Raw genomic sequence first — 20,404 nt, 5'->3', positions numbered from 1 at the left:
TTTTATTGCATCTTGATGTTTTGTTAGAAAGATTTAACTTTCAACGTTTACTGTTATGACAAATAGATGTCCAGTGAATCATACATGGAAAGCTTACCTCATCGTGGGTCCTTTTCTGGAAAACAGTCATCACTGCAATTATGAATTGCTCGCGCCATACATTGAATATCAATCGCTGCGCTACCAGTAGTTACAATGAGATGGCACTGTAATTTCTGAAATAAGCGAATCTCATTGTAGTAACCGCCGTACGGTATACACATATATTGTTGTGAATGGTGTAATACGCGTGTACTGTATATAACTCGAAAAGGTCGAATTAGAAAACTGTTAGTAAACAATGTTACGGAAAAGTAATTTTCTATCAAGACATCTGCGAGTTCTTACAAGAACTTTTCACGATGAAGCCGTTGTTATCGGCAGTACGCAGGATACCGGCTCATCACTTTATCAGGTTAGAATAATACTGTATCTCTCTTATTGATTAAAGCATGCTCTCCAATTCTTGTTTATCTTGTATCCCATTTTCGATCAATTTGCCTTTGTTTCCGTGGAAAGAATGAATGGTACAAAGGTTGTTACATTACCATAATCGTTGACCTTTTTCGTTATCTCCTAACAAGATAATAAATAAAGAGTGAACTTTAAAAGCGTTCGTGCGTAATATGCGACGGCGCATTGACACGATAGTTTGGCGCGTATTGTGAATATTACAAAGTACTACGTACATTTTTTTCACTCAATTGACAATATGGACATATTCAAAGTTTTAATTACTCAAATTTTTAAATTTTCATAGTTTCAAGTCTTCAGTTTTTTCGAAAGAGTAAGACTGAAATAACTTCTGGTCTTAATCTTAACACCTCGTAAACTGCTGATAAAATGTTCCCAAAAAATCATGTTCAATTTAACGAGTTCTTCAAACTGGTAAAGACTCATTAAAAAATGGGTATTACACTTAAGAAGTTTACTGCGATAGATATTTAGAATTAAAGCAAAATTCTAATATGAACGAATCTAATTACTTATTTTAATACATTCTCTGAAACTGATAATTTCTTCTAATAATGACTCATGATTGTTAAACCAATGGAAACATCTTTAGGAGAATTATATTGAAATGAAAGCTGCAGTAGATAGATTAAAAGACACAGTTAGTAAAATCGTAGAAGGTGGAGAGCAAAAAACGAAAGAAAGGCACACAAAAAAGGGAAAACTTTTGCCACGAGAACGAATCAATTCTCTCCTCGATTCATCATCCGCTTTTCTCGAGTTTTCTCAATTAGCGGGTTATGAACTGTATGGAAAAGAAGTAGTGCCAGCCGGCGGCATTATCACTGGCATAGGGAGAGTGGAAGGGTAATTACTATCTATCGTCAGTACAACTACATGAAAGGCTTGTTCTTTACAATATAACTACGTACTTATTAGGACCGAATGCATAATAGTTGCAAATGATCCGACCGTGAAAGGTGGCGCTTATTATCCTATCACAGTAAAAAAGCAATTAAGAGCTCAGGAAATCGCGGAAGAAAACAATTTACCCTGCCTGTACCTGGTAGATAGTGGTGGCGCAAATTTACTCAGACAATCTGAGTTGTTCGCTGATAAGATGCATTTCGGTAGAATCTTTTATAATGAGGCAAACATGAGCGCGAAAGGAATAGCGCAAATCGCTGTAGTGATGGGGAGTTGCACGGCAGGTTGACTAATTGTTTTGTTATTCTACTTACCTTGATTTAAATGAAACAATTGAAAACAGCACGCATTGGAAATACATCGTTCTATTTTCTATAGGGGGTGCTTATATACCGGCAATGGCTGATGAAAATATTATCGTTGCGAATCAGGGCACAATTTTCTTAGCTGGGCCCCCTTTGGTAAAAGCTTCTACAGGTGAAGAGGTGACTGCTGAGGAATTAGGGGGTGCGGCTGTTCATTGTCGGTAATTAAATACATACTACACTCCGCTACTGTACTTCTACACGCAACTCAAATTACAGAATCCTGCTTCCAGGGTATCGGGAGTTACCGATCATTACGCGATAGACGATACTCATGCACTGTTCTTAGCTCGACAGATCATTAAAGACTTAAATAGGCAAAGACCGATGCATGTGAACGTGAGCAGAGAAGTAGAAGTACCTATGCACGCAGTCGATGAAATATATGGTATCGTCGGAACGAATGTAAAGCGACCGTATGATGTAAGGGAAGTGATTGCTAGGATCGTAGACGGTTCAAAGTTCCGCGAATTCAAAGCAGAATACGGTGAAACGCTGGTTACAGGGTTTGCAAGAATTTATGGTTATCCAGTAGGAATAGTAGCGAATAATGGTGTGCTGTTTTCAGAGAGCGCGTTAAAGGGTGCACATTTTATACAACTTTGCGCGCAGAGGAAGATACCTCTTATTTTCTTACAGAATATCACAGGCAAGTACATCGCTCATTGAAGTATCAGTATGAAGTTTGATTAAATAATGCTCCTGTCCATTGCAAAACTGTAGGATTTATGGTGGGCAAGGATGCAGAGGCGGGAGGTATCGCTAAGCACGGAGCAAAGATGGTGAACGCTGTTGCCTGTGCTCAAGTACCTAAAATTACGGTAGTAATTGGAGGCTCCTATGGAGCAGGAAACTACGGTACGTAGTACAGTACGTATTCGCAGCAGATGTTTAATTTTACGTATATTTTGGTCGAATTTCGCATAGGTATGTGCGGTCGTGCTTTTTCGCCAAGATTTCTGTACTTCTGGCCGAATGCCAAAATATCTGTGATGGGAGGGGAACAAGCTGCTGGTGTACTAATTCGGATTATCAAAGATCAACACAAGAGAGATGGCAAGGAGGTATGTATTTAGTGATTCATTTCATTCGAGTAAATATTAATTTTCTCTACTTTGATAGTGGACCATTCAAGAAGAAGAGGAAATGAAAAATTCAGTCATTAAAAGATTTGAGACGGAGAGCACCCCTTATTACTCTAGTGCTAGGTAAATTGTATGGTGGTGTTAAGATATTGCAAAGAAGAATTGTTTAAATTCATTATTCTTTCAGACTCTGGGATGATGGTGTGATCGATCCTGTTGACACCCGAGTCGTGCTTGGACTTAGTTTATCGGCAACACTGAATGCACCAATACAAGACAGCAAATTTGGAATTTTTCGAATGTGAAGCAGCTTCAATGATGCAACAGATGGCCTGCAACTATGAAAGTATACTTCCATTCATTTGATCCTTATTCTTGATCTGATATCAGATAGGTATACATATATTTTTTATACGGAATCATTGTGTATACATGAGTGTTAAACATTCCAAGTATATACCTATTTTTTACGTTCCTATATATGTCTTTATTAGCCTTCTCTTTTCTTCATTTGCGGTCAGAAGATAAGGGCATTCGTTCACAGAGGCGAGAATGCAACGAGCACGAGTCTACGCGCACCGACGCGTTCGCTCTCGCTTTATTAAGAACTATTTTACACTAGCACGTATCCGTTACAATTACTTTTGAGATTATAGCAGCGATTAATTATCTCGTAATCGCCTGAGTGGCTTATGTCTTACTTGCGAAGTCACACCTCATCGCGCGACTAGGTCTTCGATATTCTCCTCTCGCAAAGGCCAATTTTCTTCTGGCAGTTATAGCGTCTGTATGCATTATATGCTATTATTCGCGAGCGTACGCTTAAGAGTATATAAAAAAAGGAAAGACGTGAAGAAGATGATTGAAAATTCGGCGGTTGCTGAGCGGAGATATGTCTTGAGCACTTGGGCCACTGCCTGTCTGTTATGTTGATTTCGCAATCAAGAAGAGTCGATCGACCACTATTTTAATTCGATATCACACAAAGTGGATGTATGTCGACAGGCGCGTTTAAAAGTCATCGTTTTATTCTACGTAGACAGAAAAGAAATTATACTAACGTCTGGCGAGAAATTCGAAATCCCTTGTTTCTGCAGCGCAGTCGAATTTCTGCCGACGCTCTTGCTGATTTCTATTTACAGTTAGCGATCGTTCGTCGGCTTCCAAATTGTTCCAGTTTCTACAAGAACTTGTAGAGGCAAAGAATGAAAAAGACAAGAGTGAAGGGCATCTTTCTGCACGAGGAGGCGTTTACCTCCGCCTCGGTGACCTTGTACTTGAATTGTTCGTTGACTTCCTGTGCTATGAAAGCTCGCTCCTCTGTCCTGATGGTCGTCGGGGCAGTCTGCTCCCTGATTTCTTCGGCAATTACTGCCCTGGCTTTCGTCCTGTTCTTTCCTCTTCTGATGTACAGTTCTGACAAAGCTATAAAAGAATTTCATTGAAAAATATTGAATTTGAACCGAAGAACGTAATAAATAACTCACCTTTGTCGACTACCGCGTCCTCTTCAAAGTCGACCTTAATGAAGGTAGACATAGTCACCTCGAAGATTTTGTTTTTGTCGGTGCTCGAAACGGCTCTTCTTCTTCTACCGAATCCTACTTGGCCATTGCTGCATTCAATCTGAAAGACAAGATTCATACAACTTGTATTCGTGAAAGTGAAACACTTTGCATGTGCGAGGATCGACGTACCCCTTGACACTTATCCAAACAGACGTTAACAGTACCACGAAATTGGACGTAAGTGCTTTCCGGGAACTTGAAAGCTCGGAATTTTGCCGTCAGAAAATCTCCATCTACCGTGTTAAAGTTCTCGAACAAATAAGGATCCACAGAACAACTAAGACCAAACAGTTTATGCAAAAGTTTGATTAAATAAACGCTATGTCAAGTTAAACAGGAATAATTCAATTACCCATTAATGATGATCGTTTCTTCTTGTGATTTGGTATCCGTCACAAGCATATAGCTGACTAACAACCCATAAACCGGCGCAGATTTATTATCCAAAAATATTTCCATCTGCAGAGGCGTGCCTGGACTGACGTTCAACTCTCCAGTAACAAGAGTACCACCCTGTCTGACTCCAACTCCTAAAATTGGCACTGGCGCAGATTCGGAGATCTCACCTTTGATCTCGACCATGCTACGGCAGAAATAAACAATTGAAATTATTATCCACCGGAAACGGAAAACGTAGTTTCATATTGAATCGCGAATCGAATGACCATTGTCATTTATTGCTAAGCGTTTGGCAGGAATCGAAGATTGGATTGCGAGCATCTGCCGAGTGGAACATTTGATTTACTGGAAGTTGTATTCGAATGTAATTTCCGGACAAAAAACAGCGAGAAAACGGTACACGCAAAGTTGAATCACGGGATCGTAATGATCCACACATTTTGGTAGACAGTTAGAGGAGCAGAGTTGACCCGCATCCGAATCACAAGGGTGCAAAAACCCGCGGAATCGTGCCACTTTCGAAAGTCATCGAATTTGTCCGTCGACCCGAATTGCTTTTCTATTTTTGCAACCTCATCCGTCGTTTTCACGCTGTTGTATATTGCAAAGAACGGCACCGTCTATAAACAGTGCTGAGGTCGGGCCTAGATGACCAAGAGTAGAAAAAGGATGAACGATAATGGAATATTCGTTTTGACAGCATATTCGTGACTGATGTTTCTTGTTCGCTATTGCTATTATGTTCCATGAATCGAGGGGATGTAAATGGACGTCGATCGAGGGGTATCTAAAGAATTTTCAACTAGTTGATCGTCTTTCGATAGATCGGTTGATGAACACGACGATGCTTGATTGCGATGGACGCATCCAATCGGGCAGCCACGCAATTCCGTCGACTTCGTGGAAGTAGAAACAGTTATCAAGATTGAGAAAGAATTTTCCCATGGTGCGTGTCTCGACCCTTGACGCCAGGGATCGGCTGTGCGAGATACCGCGTGATAATTCAACAATAAAGATTTTACGGCTTCCTGGTTTCAGAGGCGACACCGGGGATCCGTGGAATCTGCGTAACAACCATTCCGAGCCACGATCGATTAGTGCCAATAAATTAGCTTAGCAGGAAAACAGGAACGAGGCAAAAATTCCCAACGAAGCCGCGGCTCGGAAGGTTCGACTCCCAAGAGTGCAGTAGAAGAATGTCGCCTGGCGAAGTGACTTTCGTTGACGGGAAGCAGGAAGAGGGGCCTCGTGACAGCCATCCACTTCGTAGCAAGCTAAAATTACATTACGGGTTTTCTACCATCTGTCCGTGACCGGTCGGTATGCAAATACTCGTTCAGCTTCGTCAGTAAATCACAATTTGGCAAGTGTGAGCTACGAATTTGTCGTTCGTTGGTTCTTCGTGAAAATCTCCACAGTTTCGTGTCCACGTCGTGTTCTTGATTTTTTTCGAAAGATAACATCAGCGGATTACTATGAAGAAGTATCGATTGCGTCGTGAAAAGTAACTAAAGCATAAGGAGAAGATGGAATAGAATTAAAGTTTATTCAAATCAGGTAAAAATAAGTGATTTAATGTTTAATTTGTAGAGGTCATTTTAACATAGTGATTAGAATCCTTCAAATGACATTCACATATTCGTGAGTGAACAAAAAAGCTCCCTTACACAAGTTGCCTGTCAGCTGAAACTTTCTACCGGTAGTATGCAAGGAATACAAATGACTTGAGAAGTCTGTTTTATTGAAGGATGGAAAAAATATAGAGATTCTGCCATGTCCTTCAGGCTACAATTACATTTCAGGGTTTTTAGTACTTGAACGCGTCCAGTGCTGATGAGTAAACAACTCCTGAATCCATGAATTAACTATGTGACCATTTTGTAGCTCTGTAAATCAGTCGTTTAATTTTTTATCGATAGACTATACTGACACCGACTATTTCCATGTAAATGAAAAAGAAATCGTGTGGCTAGCTTAATTAATTTTAGTATCTGCTAATTTAAACGCAAGTAGAGTCGTTATCTGACCACGAACAATCTTGCTCTATTGCTATAAATCATAATATACTTTAAGTGCCTGAAGAGAACATTTTTGAAATCTTTCCTGGAATGTTTATAGCACATTGCAGAATACATCGTAGCTGCATCTATATGAATAGAGTAATAATTTTTCTTTTGTCTAATTTAGACGACTGTAATGTTTTCAAGAAAAGTTACATATCTCATTACATGTGTAACACTGTTAGATTAAACAATTTCAAGGTGTACTTCAAATGTGATCAAACCAATGTCGAAAATTTCAATACGTGGTGTTATAATTTTATACAAAAAATTCCTTTCATGATTCAGTTACCCCATAAGAATATACAAGTACTGAAGTCGTTTGAACACAAAACTTTTCACGCGTTTATAAGTCACAGTTGAATAAAGGGTTCGAAGAAGACACTCTCACTTCTTAACGTTATTCGTTTCTACCATCCGTAAGATGAGACTGTCCTTGATGAGAAAATGTAACTACCACACATAAGAAATCAATGAACCATGTTCAACAGCTATCTCGTTTTTTGTTGTTGAGTTGCACACGAACAGTTTCACTCGAAGCGTAGCAAACATACGATTCGTGAAACAAATTATTAACATAGAAAAACTCACTCTGGTTCTTGAAAGCCTGCAGGGAAGACGCTGCGCCGAACCGTAGTGTGATTCGATGCGATCGAGATTCCAGGCTTCACGAGGACCTCGGTGATAACACACTTCACCGTAAACGTGTGTTTGCTGGAGTCTGCGGGCTCCTCCACTATTATCCGATGAAAGTACACCTTTTGACCCTGCACACCAACATGTAGCTGTAATTTTCCTCGAATCGATCAAGGATCATCGTATAACAATGAAACTAGTCACGATAAATAATTGGCCGGCGTTCCATGCCACGGTGAATCGTTACATTCGTTGCAAATAATATTTAATTCAGTTTTATTTCATATTTTGTAATTCGTAAGTTGTGACAGGAAATTGCACACAAACGTGCCTTCCGACACTCAGCCGGATACACTTTAATCGATTCCCTTCTCCTATTTTAGGGTCAAGAACACGATCAAACTAGCAACAATTCACTCAACGATGCAGCGAACTCTGATAGAAAATTCATCGCAAACGTCGAGGTAATAGAGTTCAAGACTCGATTAACTAAATCGAGCGGTATAAATCATGTTTCATCGTCGATGAGAAAATTATTCGATCATTTTAATTATTCGGAAGTTATAAACGGTTTATCGGTGGTTAAGACCAGTAATTATGCCTTACCGTGACTTTGTTAACGACTTTCGTGATACCGCATCGTAATATGTCTTCCTCGAGGAGTGATAGTCGAAAGGTAGCTACGCCGTTTCTTAGCTGCGGTTTGCAAGCTTCGTCTGCAAAAGAAGATACGTTTCAGCGTGTAAAGTACGCGCGCGGCTCCGCTTCCTGTGTATATTTCACAGTGACGCCGCGAACGCGAGGTTCGCGAGGACGGAAACACGGATCGATCTTTACCTGGAAAGTCCTTCAACTGCTGCAGGTATATGCTCGCTCGCGGACTACTCCTCACAATGTCGACTTCCATCCAATGCTCGGAGCATCTCACTTTGCTTTGAACTGGAACCAACAACCAGAAAGAAATTTCAGACTTTATTACATTAAGGTTTGTAGTGTCGCGGTTGTGAGATGATGTAAATTATTGTAAATGATGGAACGTGTTCCCTGGATTGTAGGTCCACTACATATCACTAAATTATAATTCAAGCAACGGAAGATGAAACCAGTTCTCCATAAAATATCGCGCGATATTGCCCCAGTAGATTAGATCTTTCGGAAAAAGGGCTGGAAGGGGGTACGAAAGGCGCGCGGCTCGATCCTGTTCAGTGACGGACGGACGGGAAAAAGAAGACGAAGAAAGAGTCCGGCGTAGCCGCAAACTAACTTGCAGTATACCACGGTAATTGCCCCATAAAGTCGTAAACGTCTTGACCTTGAAACGCGAACAGCTCGACACCGCGCGCTCGAGGAGCCCTTACTGATGTATATCCTACTAGGTTGGTCCCTGTTTATTCGCAGAACGCGATGATAGATACTTTCACCGTTCACGAGTAATGTCCGCGAGATACACCGAAACCGCTGGTTTACATTATCGCGGTGGAAAAGAACGCTTCATCCGGTCGCGAATAACGAAAATTTACTAAGAAATGGCCGCCCATCTCGCAAATCGTTTCCTCCCCAGATAATTGAATTTCAAATCATAAACCCTGGCAGCCAAGAATGAACGTAATAGATATCATAACTCGCGTTCCATTAAGTTAAATGTATGATTCCTTCTTTATTAGCAAATCAACCTATTAAATGATCATTAACTGGTCCTGCTGTTTTGACAACGAGTCATGACCGTGAGAAACGATTTTATTCAGCATTTGTCTAAAGGACGAGGATAACATAATGTATCCAGCAGCTAGGATATGTGAACCAAGAAATTCATAGTGACGTATCATCGTTATGCATACAGCTCGGTGTTAAAACAGTCGAGCGTTCTACACCACATGATAAGGAAGTCAAGGAAGTCTCGCATCTTTACTCTGTTGCGAGCGAACTGCTCATTTCGCTTTGGCCAAACATGGACACAGAAAGCCGAAAGAAATCTAGGCTAGAGATATCTTTCACTCCGTATGCACAATTGCGCGGTCAAAATCAATTGCACTTTGTCTACGCGTTATCGCGAAATAATCGTTGCGGTGGTTTTTTTGCCACTCATTGCTGCTAGCTTGTCCCCACTCGCGTCAAGAGGGAACGCAACAGCGGGATCCTTGGCGTTTGCGCCTCCGCGCGGATCTACGGTTTCCGCGCGTCCACCAGCGTGGTTATGCGTAAATTGCGCGAGTACATGGTGTGTCGCGTTCAAATAGCCTCGGGTGCCGGCTGTCTTTTCCATTAGCAAGTTTAAACGCTCGGCGAGGCATCTGTGCGATCTTCTGTCGATTCTCCCCGACCAGGGTCTCTGACCTTAAATTTATTTCCCATCTTCTCTTCGTTCTTCTGCCTCTGTCCGTTCTTTTTTCATTTTCGACATCCGCTACGTTTTTGCGCGGCTTCTGGAGTCCACCTTTATTTGCTCCATCTCCGGTACCAAGTTCAAAGATTCCCGTCCCGACAGCCATGTGGGGAATCGTCCACGTTTCTTCGTTTTCTTCTTCTCCTCCCTTTCTTCTGTTACCGTTCGCCTCTTTGTGTTTTGATCCGCAGCGTCTCCCGAAGTCGTGTTCGCCGTGAGAGATCCTGCACCTCCCATTCCTCCATCGCCTCGTACTTTTTCCTCCTCGCCGTGTGTCCCCTTCTTCGCGGTATCATTTATTTACTCCGCTGTCAGATGCGCGGATGACTTCCTGTTTCTGTTTTTCACTATCGTCCACCGGGGACACGCCGATGGAGAACGGTGGGTTTTTTTTCGACCGCCCTCTATTCGGACACTCCGTCCATTGTCTTTGTAATTTATGCCGCCGATAGGAATCCGCGTTCATCGTAATCGTTCCGCCCGAAAGCTGCCTCTTCGTTTCGCCAGTGTTCCTCGATCCTACCAGCTCCGACCGTGACCCCTCGCATCTTCCTCCTTTATTATTCCGCGCCTCTTTTCCGCCATTAAATCCGAGAAACACGCACCACTCTACTCTGAGAATTTCGCTTCCCTTCCCTCTCGTTGAGCCTCCGTGTTTTACTTCCTCCTTTCAAGCACTCGTCCCCTCGGTCTCCCTTGGCTCTACGTTCCGTCCTCGAAGATTAAGATCTCAGGAAGTTTACGAAGAAGTCAAAGACGATCTCCCTGCTCTCGCACAGGTATCCCGTCTTGTGCTTCTCTTCGCTTTCCCTGTTTTATAATTTCATTACTCTTTCCGTTTGTATCCAGCATTTTTTCTTTGGTAACCTAACTTTTCACAGTTCATTTTTTTGTTGAATTGTTGTTTAGACTGGAAAGTCTGTAAGGCCAGGCGGACAGTTTGATCACTTTTAAACAGCGTTTATAATTTTTGGTCAGCTGACTAAGTTGATCGACCTTAGGTCGTTCAAGATCATTAAGTTTGTATCAGGGATCTATTCGTTTACAGATGAGGGAAAACTAAAAAGATGATTTTAATCGCCAATAAGCGAGAAAATAAACGAAATTACAATGGAGTCTGTATTTATTACTTGGAGGGCTTAGAAGCGAATCAATGTAAGTCAGTCTTTCGCTAAAAATGAGTTATCGCTTATAAACACTTTTTCATTGCGAAAATTTTTATTTAACAAAACATTCTAGTCGTTATATTTAACTTTTATAAAAAGACAACGGTTTTTATATTGACCACAGAATTAATTGCGAAATTCTTCAGTGGACAATCAGTGTAAATCACATGTAACTTTTATTTTCTTATTTTTATTTTATTTCTATTTATTGACGGGAATAATATCTTTAATATACAATAAATTAAAAAAAGTAAGTGAAACTGTCTATAAAGGTACAGTAGAGATACAACACGTTGAAACAATACGAGTGACTAGTTGAAAATAGTACTTGACAATAGCAAAACTAAAGAACATCTAAATATTCCATAAGAGATAGAAAAATCAACCGAACTTGAAAGACTATTGACATTTGTAATAATTCTATTAATACAATTTAATTGACCACATAATGTGAGATGAGATTCGGATCGAAGGAGGATATGGTTCCTTAAAGACGCGGGTGGCGTATTAAGTTTAAACATTGCTAAAATCTCAGAATAGTCTCAATCACCTTTTAGAAACTTGTGAACGAAGGTCAGATCAGACATTAAACGTCTATATTCTAGGGGCCAAAAATTATATAACTTAGAAATGTGTGTTTAATCATGGTCAAGAAAGGAAATAGACTGGCCAAGTTTGTAGGCGCCTAAACGCAGAAATCTATGTTGGACTTTTTCTACACTTTCCCACAAGTGTTTTTGATATGGAGATCACAATTGCTACAATATTCCAACTGGGGTCGCATCAGTAAAATATACAATAGACGAGGTAATTATATAGATTAGGGGAGCCACCTCCGATTTCAATGACCTTGGAATATGTTGTCGAGGTCATCATTCTGAACAACTTTTCCCTATACATATATGGGGCGGTCGCTTTTAGTTTTCGAGATATTCGCAAAAATGTTTTCAATATTAAAAAGTGTGATCGGAGTTGGTCTGGATTAGGTTCATTAGCGAGGAGGGGCAGCCGCCCCTGCCCAAAATAATAGATACGTTCCTACTTGTTTATTACTTTTTATTTTCAGTTATTTTATACGTATCTGCCATTACTTGAAAAAAAGCATCCAGTTGTTCGTCAAAATCGAATGTTCTTTTAAATACAAATTCTGCCAGATAGCGGTTGAAATGATATTCTCTATGACCATATCTAGGAATATTGCCACGAATATCTCTTCATACTCTTTCAATATTCTGGGTATGGACACCTGTGATTGGATCAACGAAATTTTTTGAATGATTCACTACAAAATGTTGATATATATTCTTATCAATTTGTTCATATGCTTTCCAACAATCACTATGGATTATTGTTCCAGGATCAATCTTTTTTAAAATAAGAGGCAGTAATACTTTTACTCTACGGGACAGAATTGATACTACAAATATCTTTTTTATATCACGGTCTATACTACCGAAAATCCATTGTCCCGTAATAAGTCGTCCACGATTAAACTTTCGACGTCCAAATTTGGCTTCATCGATTTCTACAATAATTAATGCACGACGTTACATTACAATGATTTGTTCGAAACTGATAATAATGAATCGTCTTTACTCGAGTTCTTTCGACATCATAAGAAATATCAACAACATAGGTTTCAGCGAGGAAGGTAAACGAAAGGTCTCGCTAATGAATCTAACCCAGACCTATTTCGATCACTCTTTCAATATTAAAACCTTTCTTTGCGAATATCTCGAAAACTAAAAGAGATCTCCTTGTATATGTACAGGGTGTCCCACATAAGGTGGCGGAGCCGAAAAGGGGAGATTCCTAGGGTGATTCTAAGCTCCCTTTTCCTTTGCAAAAATGTTCTCTGAAGCTTTGTTAACGAGTTATTAACGATAATATATATGTATAGGGAACATATACGAAAACGTATATACTGCCGCCCCTCCCCAAACTCCTCCCCGCTAATGAACCTAACGCAGACCAACTCCGATCACACTTTTTAATATTGAAAACATTTTTGCGAATATCTCGAAAACTAAAAGAGACCGCTCCATATATGTATAGGAAAAAGTTGTTCAGAATGATGACTTTGACAACATATTCCAAGGTCATTGAAATCGCAGGTGACTACCCTAATCTGTATATTTACCTGCGCTTATATTACAGATATGGCTGTTAAATGATAAGTCGCAAGAGGAAGTGACTCCGAGGTCTTGGATCTCAGACACCAGAGTCTCAGACAGCGGAGTGTCCAAAAGTGTATAAGTGAATGGAGCTTCACGTAGTCGTCTAGTAAAACGGATGGCAAAACATTTAGACAGATTAAGAAATAATTTATTATGCTCGCACCAACATTCAAGTCTGAGTAAATCGGATTGTATGAACAATGAGCAGTCAGGATTAACAATGGAGAGATAAAGTTTTAGATCACCGGTGAACAGTAGGAACCTGCAGTACTAAAAACATGAATATATGTCATTTATGGAAAGAAGAAATAGCAATGGCCCAAGGTGAGAGCGTTGGGGAACACCATATAGAACCTTCAACGCATTTTGTTGTTAATTTCTGGCAACGAGTTGTTAAATTTGACAATTTGGGTTCTGTCAATTACAAAGCTATACAGCCACACTAAAATACTGCCTGATATACCTAGTGTTTTTAATTTGTGATGAAGAACAGAATGACATACGGAGTCAAAAGCTTTATAGAAGTCAGTGTAAATAGAATCCACTGAAAAACCCATTTTCACAGATTTCGAAAGGTAGTGATGGTAGACCATAAGATTAGTGCAAGTAGAGCAACCCGCAGGGAAACCATGTTGTTCTGGAATAATAATGTTTTCCCAGAGGAAGATTAGTTTTTTTGAGATAATAAAGTCGAAAATTTTTGAAAACGCATTTTGTATGCTAATGGGTCTATAGTTTAAACAATTGAGACACCACAAATGCTACAAATCACCATACTTGTAAATGGGACGGACAATACTGGTTTTCCACTTATTAGGAAAAACCCCGCTTGAAAGCTATTAGTTGAAAATAATTAGTAGTATTCTAGACATGATAAATATATAATACATGATTTAAAAAGGAGTGGATGTATACCATCCTTGTCCAGGCTAGAATGAGGATTTAATTCTTTAATACAATTATAAATTTCGCTAATCGTTATACTGAGTCCAGTAAGATTAATGTCATATTCGGATTTACAGTTAATAAAATGGTCTTCAATATAAACAGATTTGAAATAGATAGCACACGAATTTGCAATATAATCGTGATCTTGGAAAATAGTGTCTCCAAGAAACGTACATAATAGGCGATTTTTCGATTTTCTCATAGAGCTGGTGAACTTTCAAAAGGATTTAGGATTCCATATTTGAAATTTCACATTCGATTCGGTTTACATATTCATTCCAACATGTAGTTGACAAGATCTTATAATCAGAACGTAATTTACAAAAGGAAAGATAATCAGAAAAATTATTCAAACGTTTATATTTAATGCGAGACCATTTTTTAGATTTTATTAGCGAAATTGAGGATTTTAAAAACCACAGCGGATAAGATGAAATAATGATTCGGCCGGATGAAACATAGAAATTGATACAATAGTTCAACTGAAAGAAAACGTCAACGGCATCATTTACCCATAGATTAGCTAAACAATTATTCCAATCAATGGAATAAATGTAATTGTTAATAGTACCGAAATCAGCCCTTCATAAGTGCTTCTTAGTTGTAACTATAGGAGTGTAAGATTTGTCAATGGATAATGGAATGAGAAATTGCAACGAAGCGTGGTACTTGTAAATAGGAACCAGGTGGTCCAAGAGAGGAGAAACATCCAAATTATTTAAGGATGAAAAAATGAGATCCAAGATTCTTCCTAAACACAACACGTGGGCTACTGGAAATACCACTGATTATCCTATAAAAGAAGTATAGGTCCGTACCAGTTTTTCTTAATTAAAAACACTTAACTAAAACTCTTAACAAGAGTTTGAGCATTGAAAACACGTAACAACAGAGTGTAATCATGATCAAATCGCGAGAATACAATGTGTGATTTGAACGCTATAAATTGTAACAACTTATGTTAGACCCTTTCAAGCTGAATTTTATGCTTTATTAAGCGTGGAGACCATATGACCGTGGCATACTCTATTAAAGGATGAACGAGAGAGTAATATAAGTGCAACACTGTAGGAGGATGGAGTCACACATGAATAACCAGAAGTTGCAACGTTATGACGTTAGTTTTCAATTCATGTACGTTTCGGTAGAAGACAGATTAGTTTTTTAGACCACGCGATAAAGTCTGAACAATCTTTAGAATACTTCGTATGTACTTAATGGTTTTATTTGTCTCGCTATTTGTGCGCAAGTCCTTCAAGTGCTCTTACAAGGAACACTATTCAACTGATGCCAAAATTGAGAAGCTTTTTTTACATAGATCGAAAGTATGTGTCGCAAGGCGCAAAACTAAATTAAAAATGTGCGGGAGAATCGAATGGACAAAAGTGAGGAAAAGAGAATGACAAAACGGTTCAGAATTAATGATCTTCATTATATAAAATTAAATTGTAATAAATTAGTGATAATAAATTAATAATAGATATTAATGAGAAAAAATTGATAATAATAAATGATAACAAATTAATGATAAATGATGATATTAATCAAATCAAGTCTAAGTTATCATCATTAATTTCTTATAATTTACTTGGATGTAACGAAGATAATTAATTCTGAATGATTTTGTTATCCCCTTTTCCTCACTCTTCTACTTTCGTTCCTTTCGCCTTTGTTGATCTGTCAAGGTCAGATTAACTTTAGGTAGCATTTTTACTTGACATTTTCATGGTCTTTAAGACATATGTTTCCGATCTATGTAGAAAAAATTCTTCAATTTTGGTATCAGTTGAATGGTGTTCCTTATTAGTAAACTTCGTTTTGTAAGTTGCTGCTATTGCAGTGGCGTTTTGTCATCCGTAATTTTATTCGGCTCTTGGTGCCGGAACGTAATCTTCAAAATACGTATCGATGATTCGGGAAAACTGAGACTAATTTTCAGTAGCCTAGGGGACGGTTTTTCAGACCTGCTAAGCCTATTCTGGATGCACCTGATTTAACAGAGCTATGGTACGATTGGCGTCCCTCTTTATGGAATCCTGAGAAGGCGACGAAGACGTAGCTGAAGTTTCGTTTTCATTCAGTCCATGGATAATGATGTTCAAAGCTCTTATGCTTTTGTCGCTCGATTCAGCTGCAATATTGTCAGTCATCTCACCTACATTTTATGATACAGCTGTTATCTCCATTTATGTATGTACTTCGTGACTTACACTGACTAGCTTTTGAACCCTCCACTTTAACCATCTGTTTAGGTCAAAAATCAAAGAATTCCACTAGCCAATAAACCAAAATTTAAATGCAATTTCATTCTTTTTGACTTTCGTCTTAATTTGATGTCTAGGATCATCCCTTAAATTTCCATCCACCCATAACTAAACACTCTAGTATTAGTTAAAGTGAAACTTAATGATATAAATTGATGGTTTCATTGATTTCAACTGTAATCAACAGTGCAAACAGTGGAAGATCGTAGTTGCTGAGTGATTACAGGACCAGAAATACTGTTATTATAGAACCAAGTGTAACTAACAATTACGGAACGATAGTTTTGCGGGTTTTAAAAGCCTATTACAGACTGGGATATGATTGTTAGAAATTTTCGAAAAATATCAACTGCCCAGATAGCACAAAGCATCTTAATAACGTCATAAAAATATCCGCGTCTAACATTCAAGGCGACCCAACGACGTCGGTATTATTCTTCGAATGTCATAGACAGGTCATGTGAACATCCGTTCTTACAAAATGTGACACTTTTAAGACATCTTTAGAACGTCATACAGATATCTTAAAGGCGTCCTAAAGACGTTTATTCCAGATATTCAAGACTTTTTATAAATAATGGTAATGTCCTAAACACGACTTCCAAACGTCACTTTTAAGACATCCATCTGATATCTCTGAGACATCTTAAGGACGTAAATTTCAGACGTTGTAAAGACATCCATGTGGTACATCTTTTAGATGTCTTATGAACGTAAATTTCGGACGTTTTTAAGACATCCATGTGATAACATCTTATGAACGTAAATTTCAAACATATTTCAGACATCCATGTATTGTGTCTTTAAGATGTTTTATGAACGTAAATTTCAGATCTCCGTAAGACGTATGCTATCAGATATTCTTAAGTCATTTAAATTATGTCCTAAGACGTTCAGACATAAAATGAACATCTTCAAGACATCATGTGCTACCCTGATGTCTTCTTATCCATCAGGTAGGAAAACAAGGATTGTTATTGCTGCTGTATGTTTTTAGCGATTTTATTCCAGTCTGCAATCGGCTTTTAGAACCGACAAATTTGTCGTTCATCAATTATCGGTCGTGTGCACCTAACCTAAATATGAAAATATTGAAATTAAATTAAATTAAATATCGATTAAAAATAATATAATACAAGAATTATATAGTAAATATAATGAACTCTAGCACACTACGTACATGTAGGGCAAAATAATCGAATTAATAAAAAAAAAAATGGAATGTATTTCATAAATGAGCAATCGCCTTCAGCCAATGGTATGCGCAGATACGCTAATTCAATTATTCGCCGATTATAGATCGTGTATACATAGCTCAAAAGTGGAATCTTCTATATACTCCAATTGGTCGCAACTTTCAAACACACACAATGTTCTTCAAATATGCTTTTAATCTCCTGCATTTGTGCTCTCATTATTTTTACGATGTTTATGTTGGATGCAGTTAAATCTGATTGGTTCTAGTATAATTTCTTCTCTATAATCCACCTTTCCTCGCATTAAATACGTCAGCAGGTGCTTTCGTTCTGTTATTTGAGTGTGTAAATATAAGTTATAAGATGAGAAATGCGCCGCTAATTGAAAGGAAGAACGACACAGGCTGGATAATTTCGAGCCAGTGAATATTCCTCATGATTTTGTATTCCATGTGAAATATCTTTTCAACTTTGAATAGTACTATCTCTGATTCAATTAGTAGATATTATTTATGGACTGAAGACTGAATCTGATACAGAATCGCAGCAAAAAATTTGTCATGATGACAGATCTGGGTTGGAGGCTATGGACCGGGTCTCACTCTCTAAGGGGTCTCATTTTTCCATATACTAAAATAAATTTCTACAAATACTTAAGAAAAAATTGTTTTCGATTTATTAATGATTTTCTTTAAAAAATCACAAGTAATGTAGAACTTTGGAGTTCACTTTGGCTCAAGCATTGAAAATAGTCATACTTTATAAAATCCTCTCAAAAATAAAGATTTGAGTATAATATAACCCCCCCTCCGTTGCTCGGTCTTGAGTGAAACGAAACCTTAAACCGACCCTGGATATCGGACAGAGTTGAAACCTTTTAGTCTTATTTAACCCAGAGTTGAACTACTTTGGTCGGTACTAAAAGAGTTAAATTAGGGTTTACAAAGAGTTAAAGGTACCTCCTTTGATTTTACTACCTTGGTGCAATTAAATTTACGATTCGAAAGCGATGTCAAGAAGGTTTTGACAATCTTGGTCGTGAATCAGTGGACAGTATCTGTTGCGAGAGGACACTCTCAACGATCTTCATTTCATCGCGAGATTTGAGCGGATAACGTCCGCGCCAAAGCAGAGTGGTAGATTCGCGGCCGTGAACTTTGTTCATATGCTTCTTCCTCCTTTATTTCTCGCGCTTCTTCCCGTTTCGAGCAGCACGCGACTATCGAGATAAAGTCTCAGAAAGAGAATCGGTCGTCGAGCGACCGGTTTCACTGTCGATGCCAGAGATAGTTTTCATGGATTTGCATCACGTTTTCGTGAGCGTTTGCCACTTCCGCCCTCTGTCTCTATCTCTCGTATCTCGGTAAACGCCTTTTCTTTGACTGTCTCGTAAAGTTACGGAGTGCATAGCAGAACTGATGAAAATTGCGGCAATGACAGGTAAGATTATTATAATTTGTGACTATTACTGTTTTAGTGTTAAAACGAGAACGAAGCCGCATAATTATGCGTCATTGAGCTAAGGTGCGTGTTACCTTTCGTGAAGATTACCTACTGTGTTGAGGGTCAAGGACATTTGTATCGTTTTTTGAGACGTTATTTTGTATGAATATTGACGTTAATGTTAATTATTAGAAGCGAAGCGAGTCGTATTTGAAGTATGAAATTATTTTAAAGTGAAAGTGTTGCAGATTGCTTTATATCTCAGAATTCAATAATAATGGTTTTAACAATCAATTAGGCTCATATTGCTTCCAGTTTTATAGGATACGAAAGAGCTAGACCACCCATGGTCTGTTCCATGGTTTATTTTAGAACACGTATATAATGTTTTCCGTATCTCTCAATCACTTTTCCTATCTTTTTATTATTTTTTATTTTTCTTTTTTCGCCTTTCCTTTTCTACTTTCGTTTTTTCATTACAGTCATATTATAGTATTGTGGTGTAATCATTTTTCTATATATCCCATCTCGAGGCTTCATGACCAACTTTGTTCAATTGCTTTAATTGTAATGTATAATAAAAAATATCTTTAATATTTATGAAGCTGAATTTAATAACCAGACATAAATTTTGTGAGTGATTTCATAGCTTTGAATTATTTAAACTTTCTCGAAGATAAAAGTATTGTATAAAGCAGGACTAGGTATTATCTTTCTCCAAACAATTATTCAACTAAACATATCTGTAGAATTTTCAGGGTTTAGATTACAAGTATGCATCCACTTAAATTTTCACTCCGTCGAATTTGCGAAATGATCCGAGACTTGTTGCATCATTTAAAACGAATGATAATTAGAAGGTAGTGCATCTGGAAAATAGACTGAGTGTGAACTTCTTATCCTCACTTACAAGTCAGGAGAAAACAAATTCTGTACTAATTGAAAATTGCAATTTCGGTCAAAATGTGCGGAACTCACTCTTCTTCCTGATATACTTTTCCTGTTTGTTTCAACCTATTCTGCATGACAAGTTTGCCTATTCGTTTTGTTTCTATCACAATTTTTGTTGAATTGGAAGCCAGCAGAATATAACCCCAGACATGCTCTCTTTCAGATATTGTTTTCAATTAAAACGATCGAATGTTCCTCACTAACAGATAGAGAATCTCAGAACGTTTTCTTCTAACAGGATACCCAATCTATAAGAAGCTACCAACAATCGTTGTAAATCATAAGTATAGTGTACTCCAGTGTCATCCATGTGTAATCCCAACATAATGAACAACCTAATATTT

The 20,404-nt window shown here is 38.3% G+C and overlaps 2 protein-coding genes across 2 annotated transcripts in view; one reads left to right on the top strand and one right to left on the bottom strand.

The window, feature by feature from the left end:
* The first annotated feature begins 340 nt into the window (after window positions 1–340).
* On the top strand, window positions 341–3,341 carry Mccc2 (methylcrotonyl-CoA carboxylase subunit 2). Its single transcript, XM_076385670.1, has 9 exons — window positions 341–454; window positions 1,106–1,359; window positions 1,432–1,703; window positions 1,798–1,945; window positions 2,018–2,433; window positions 2,508–2,642; window positions 2,712–2,848; window positions 2,907–2,992; window positions 3,057–3,341. The coding sequence occupies exons 1-9, from the start codon at window positions 341–343 to the stop codon at window positions 3,172–3,174; spliced, it is 1,680 nt and encodes a 559-aa protein (XP_076241785.1). The 3' UTR covers window positions 3,175–3,341.
* A 372-nt stretch (window positions 3,342–3,713) lies between these two features.
* Window positions 3,714–20,404, bottom strand: part of Qsm (Zona pelucida superfamily protein qsm) — a 38,464-nt gene continuing 21,773 nt past the window's right edge. Inside the window, exons 2-8 of the mRNA XM_076385667.1 lie at window positions 8,370–8,471; window positions 8,139–8,248; window positions 7,488–7,663; window positions 4,790–5,020; window positions 4,567–4,714; window positions 4,357–4,495; window positions 3,714–4,294 (exon numbers count right to left, since the gene is read on the bottom strand). Of these exons, the coding sequence (XP_076241782.1) occupies window positions 4,050–4,294; window positions 4,357–4,495; window positions 4,567–4,714; window positions 4,790–5,020; window positions 7,488–7,663; window positions 8,139–8,248; window positions 8,370–8,471 (1,151 nt within the window). The 3' untranslated portion in view covers window positions 3,714–4,049. The remainder of the gene's footprint in view (window positions 4,295–4,356; window positions 4,496–4,566; window positions 4,715–4,789; window positions 5,021–7,487; window positions 7,664–8,138; window positions 8,249–8,369; window positions 8,472–20,404) is intronic.

This window comes from Calliopsis andreniformis, chromosome 9 (assembly GCF_051401765.1).
Source record: "Calliopsis andreniformis isolate RMS-2024a chromosome 9, iyCalAndr_principal, whole genome shotgun sequence".
NCBI classification, from domain to species: Eukaryota; Metazoa; Arthropoda; class Insecta; order Hymenoptera; family Andrenidae; genus Calliopsis; species Calliopsis andreniformis.
This window is presented reverse-complemented; position numbering and strand designations above follow the sequence as displayed.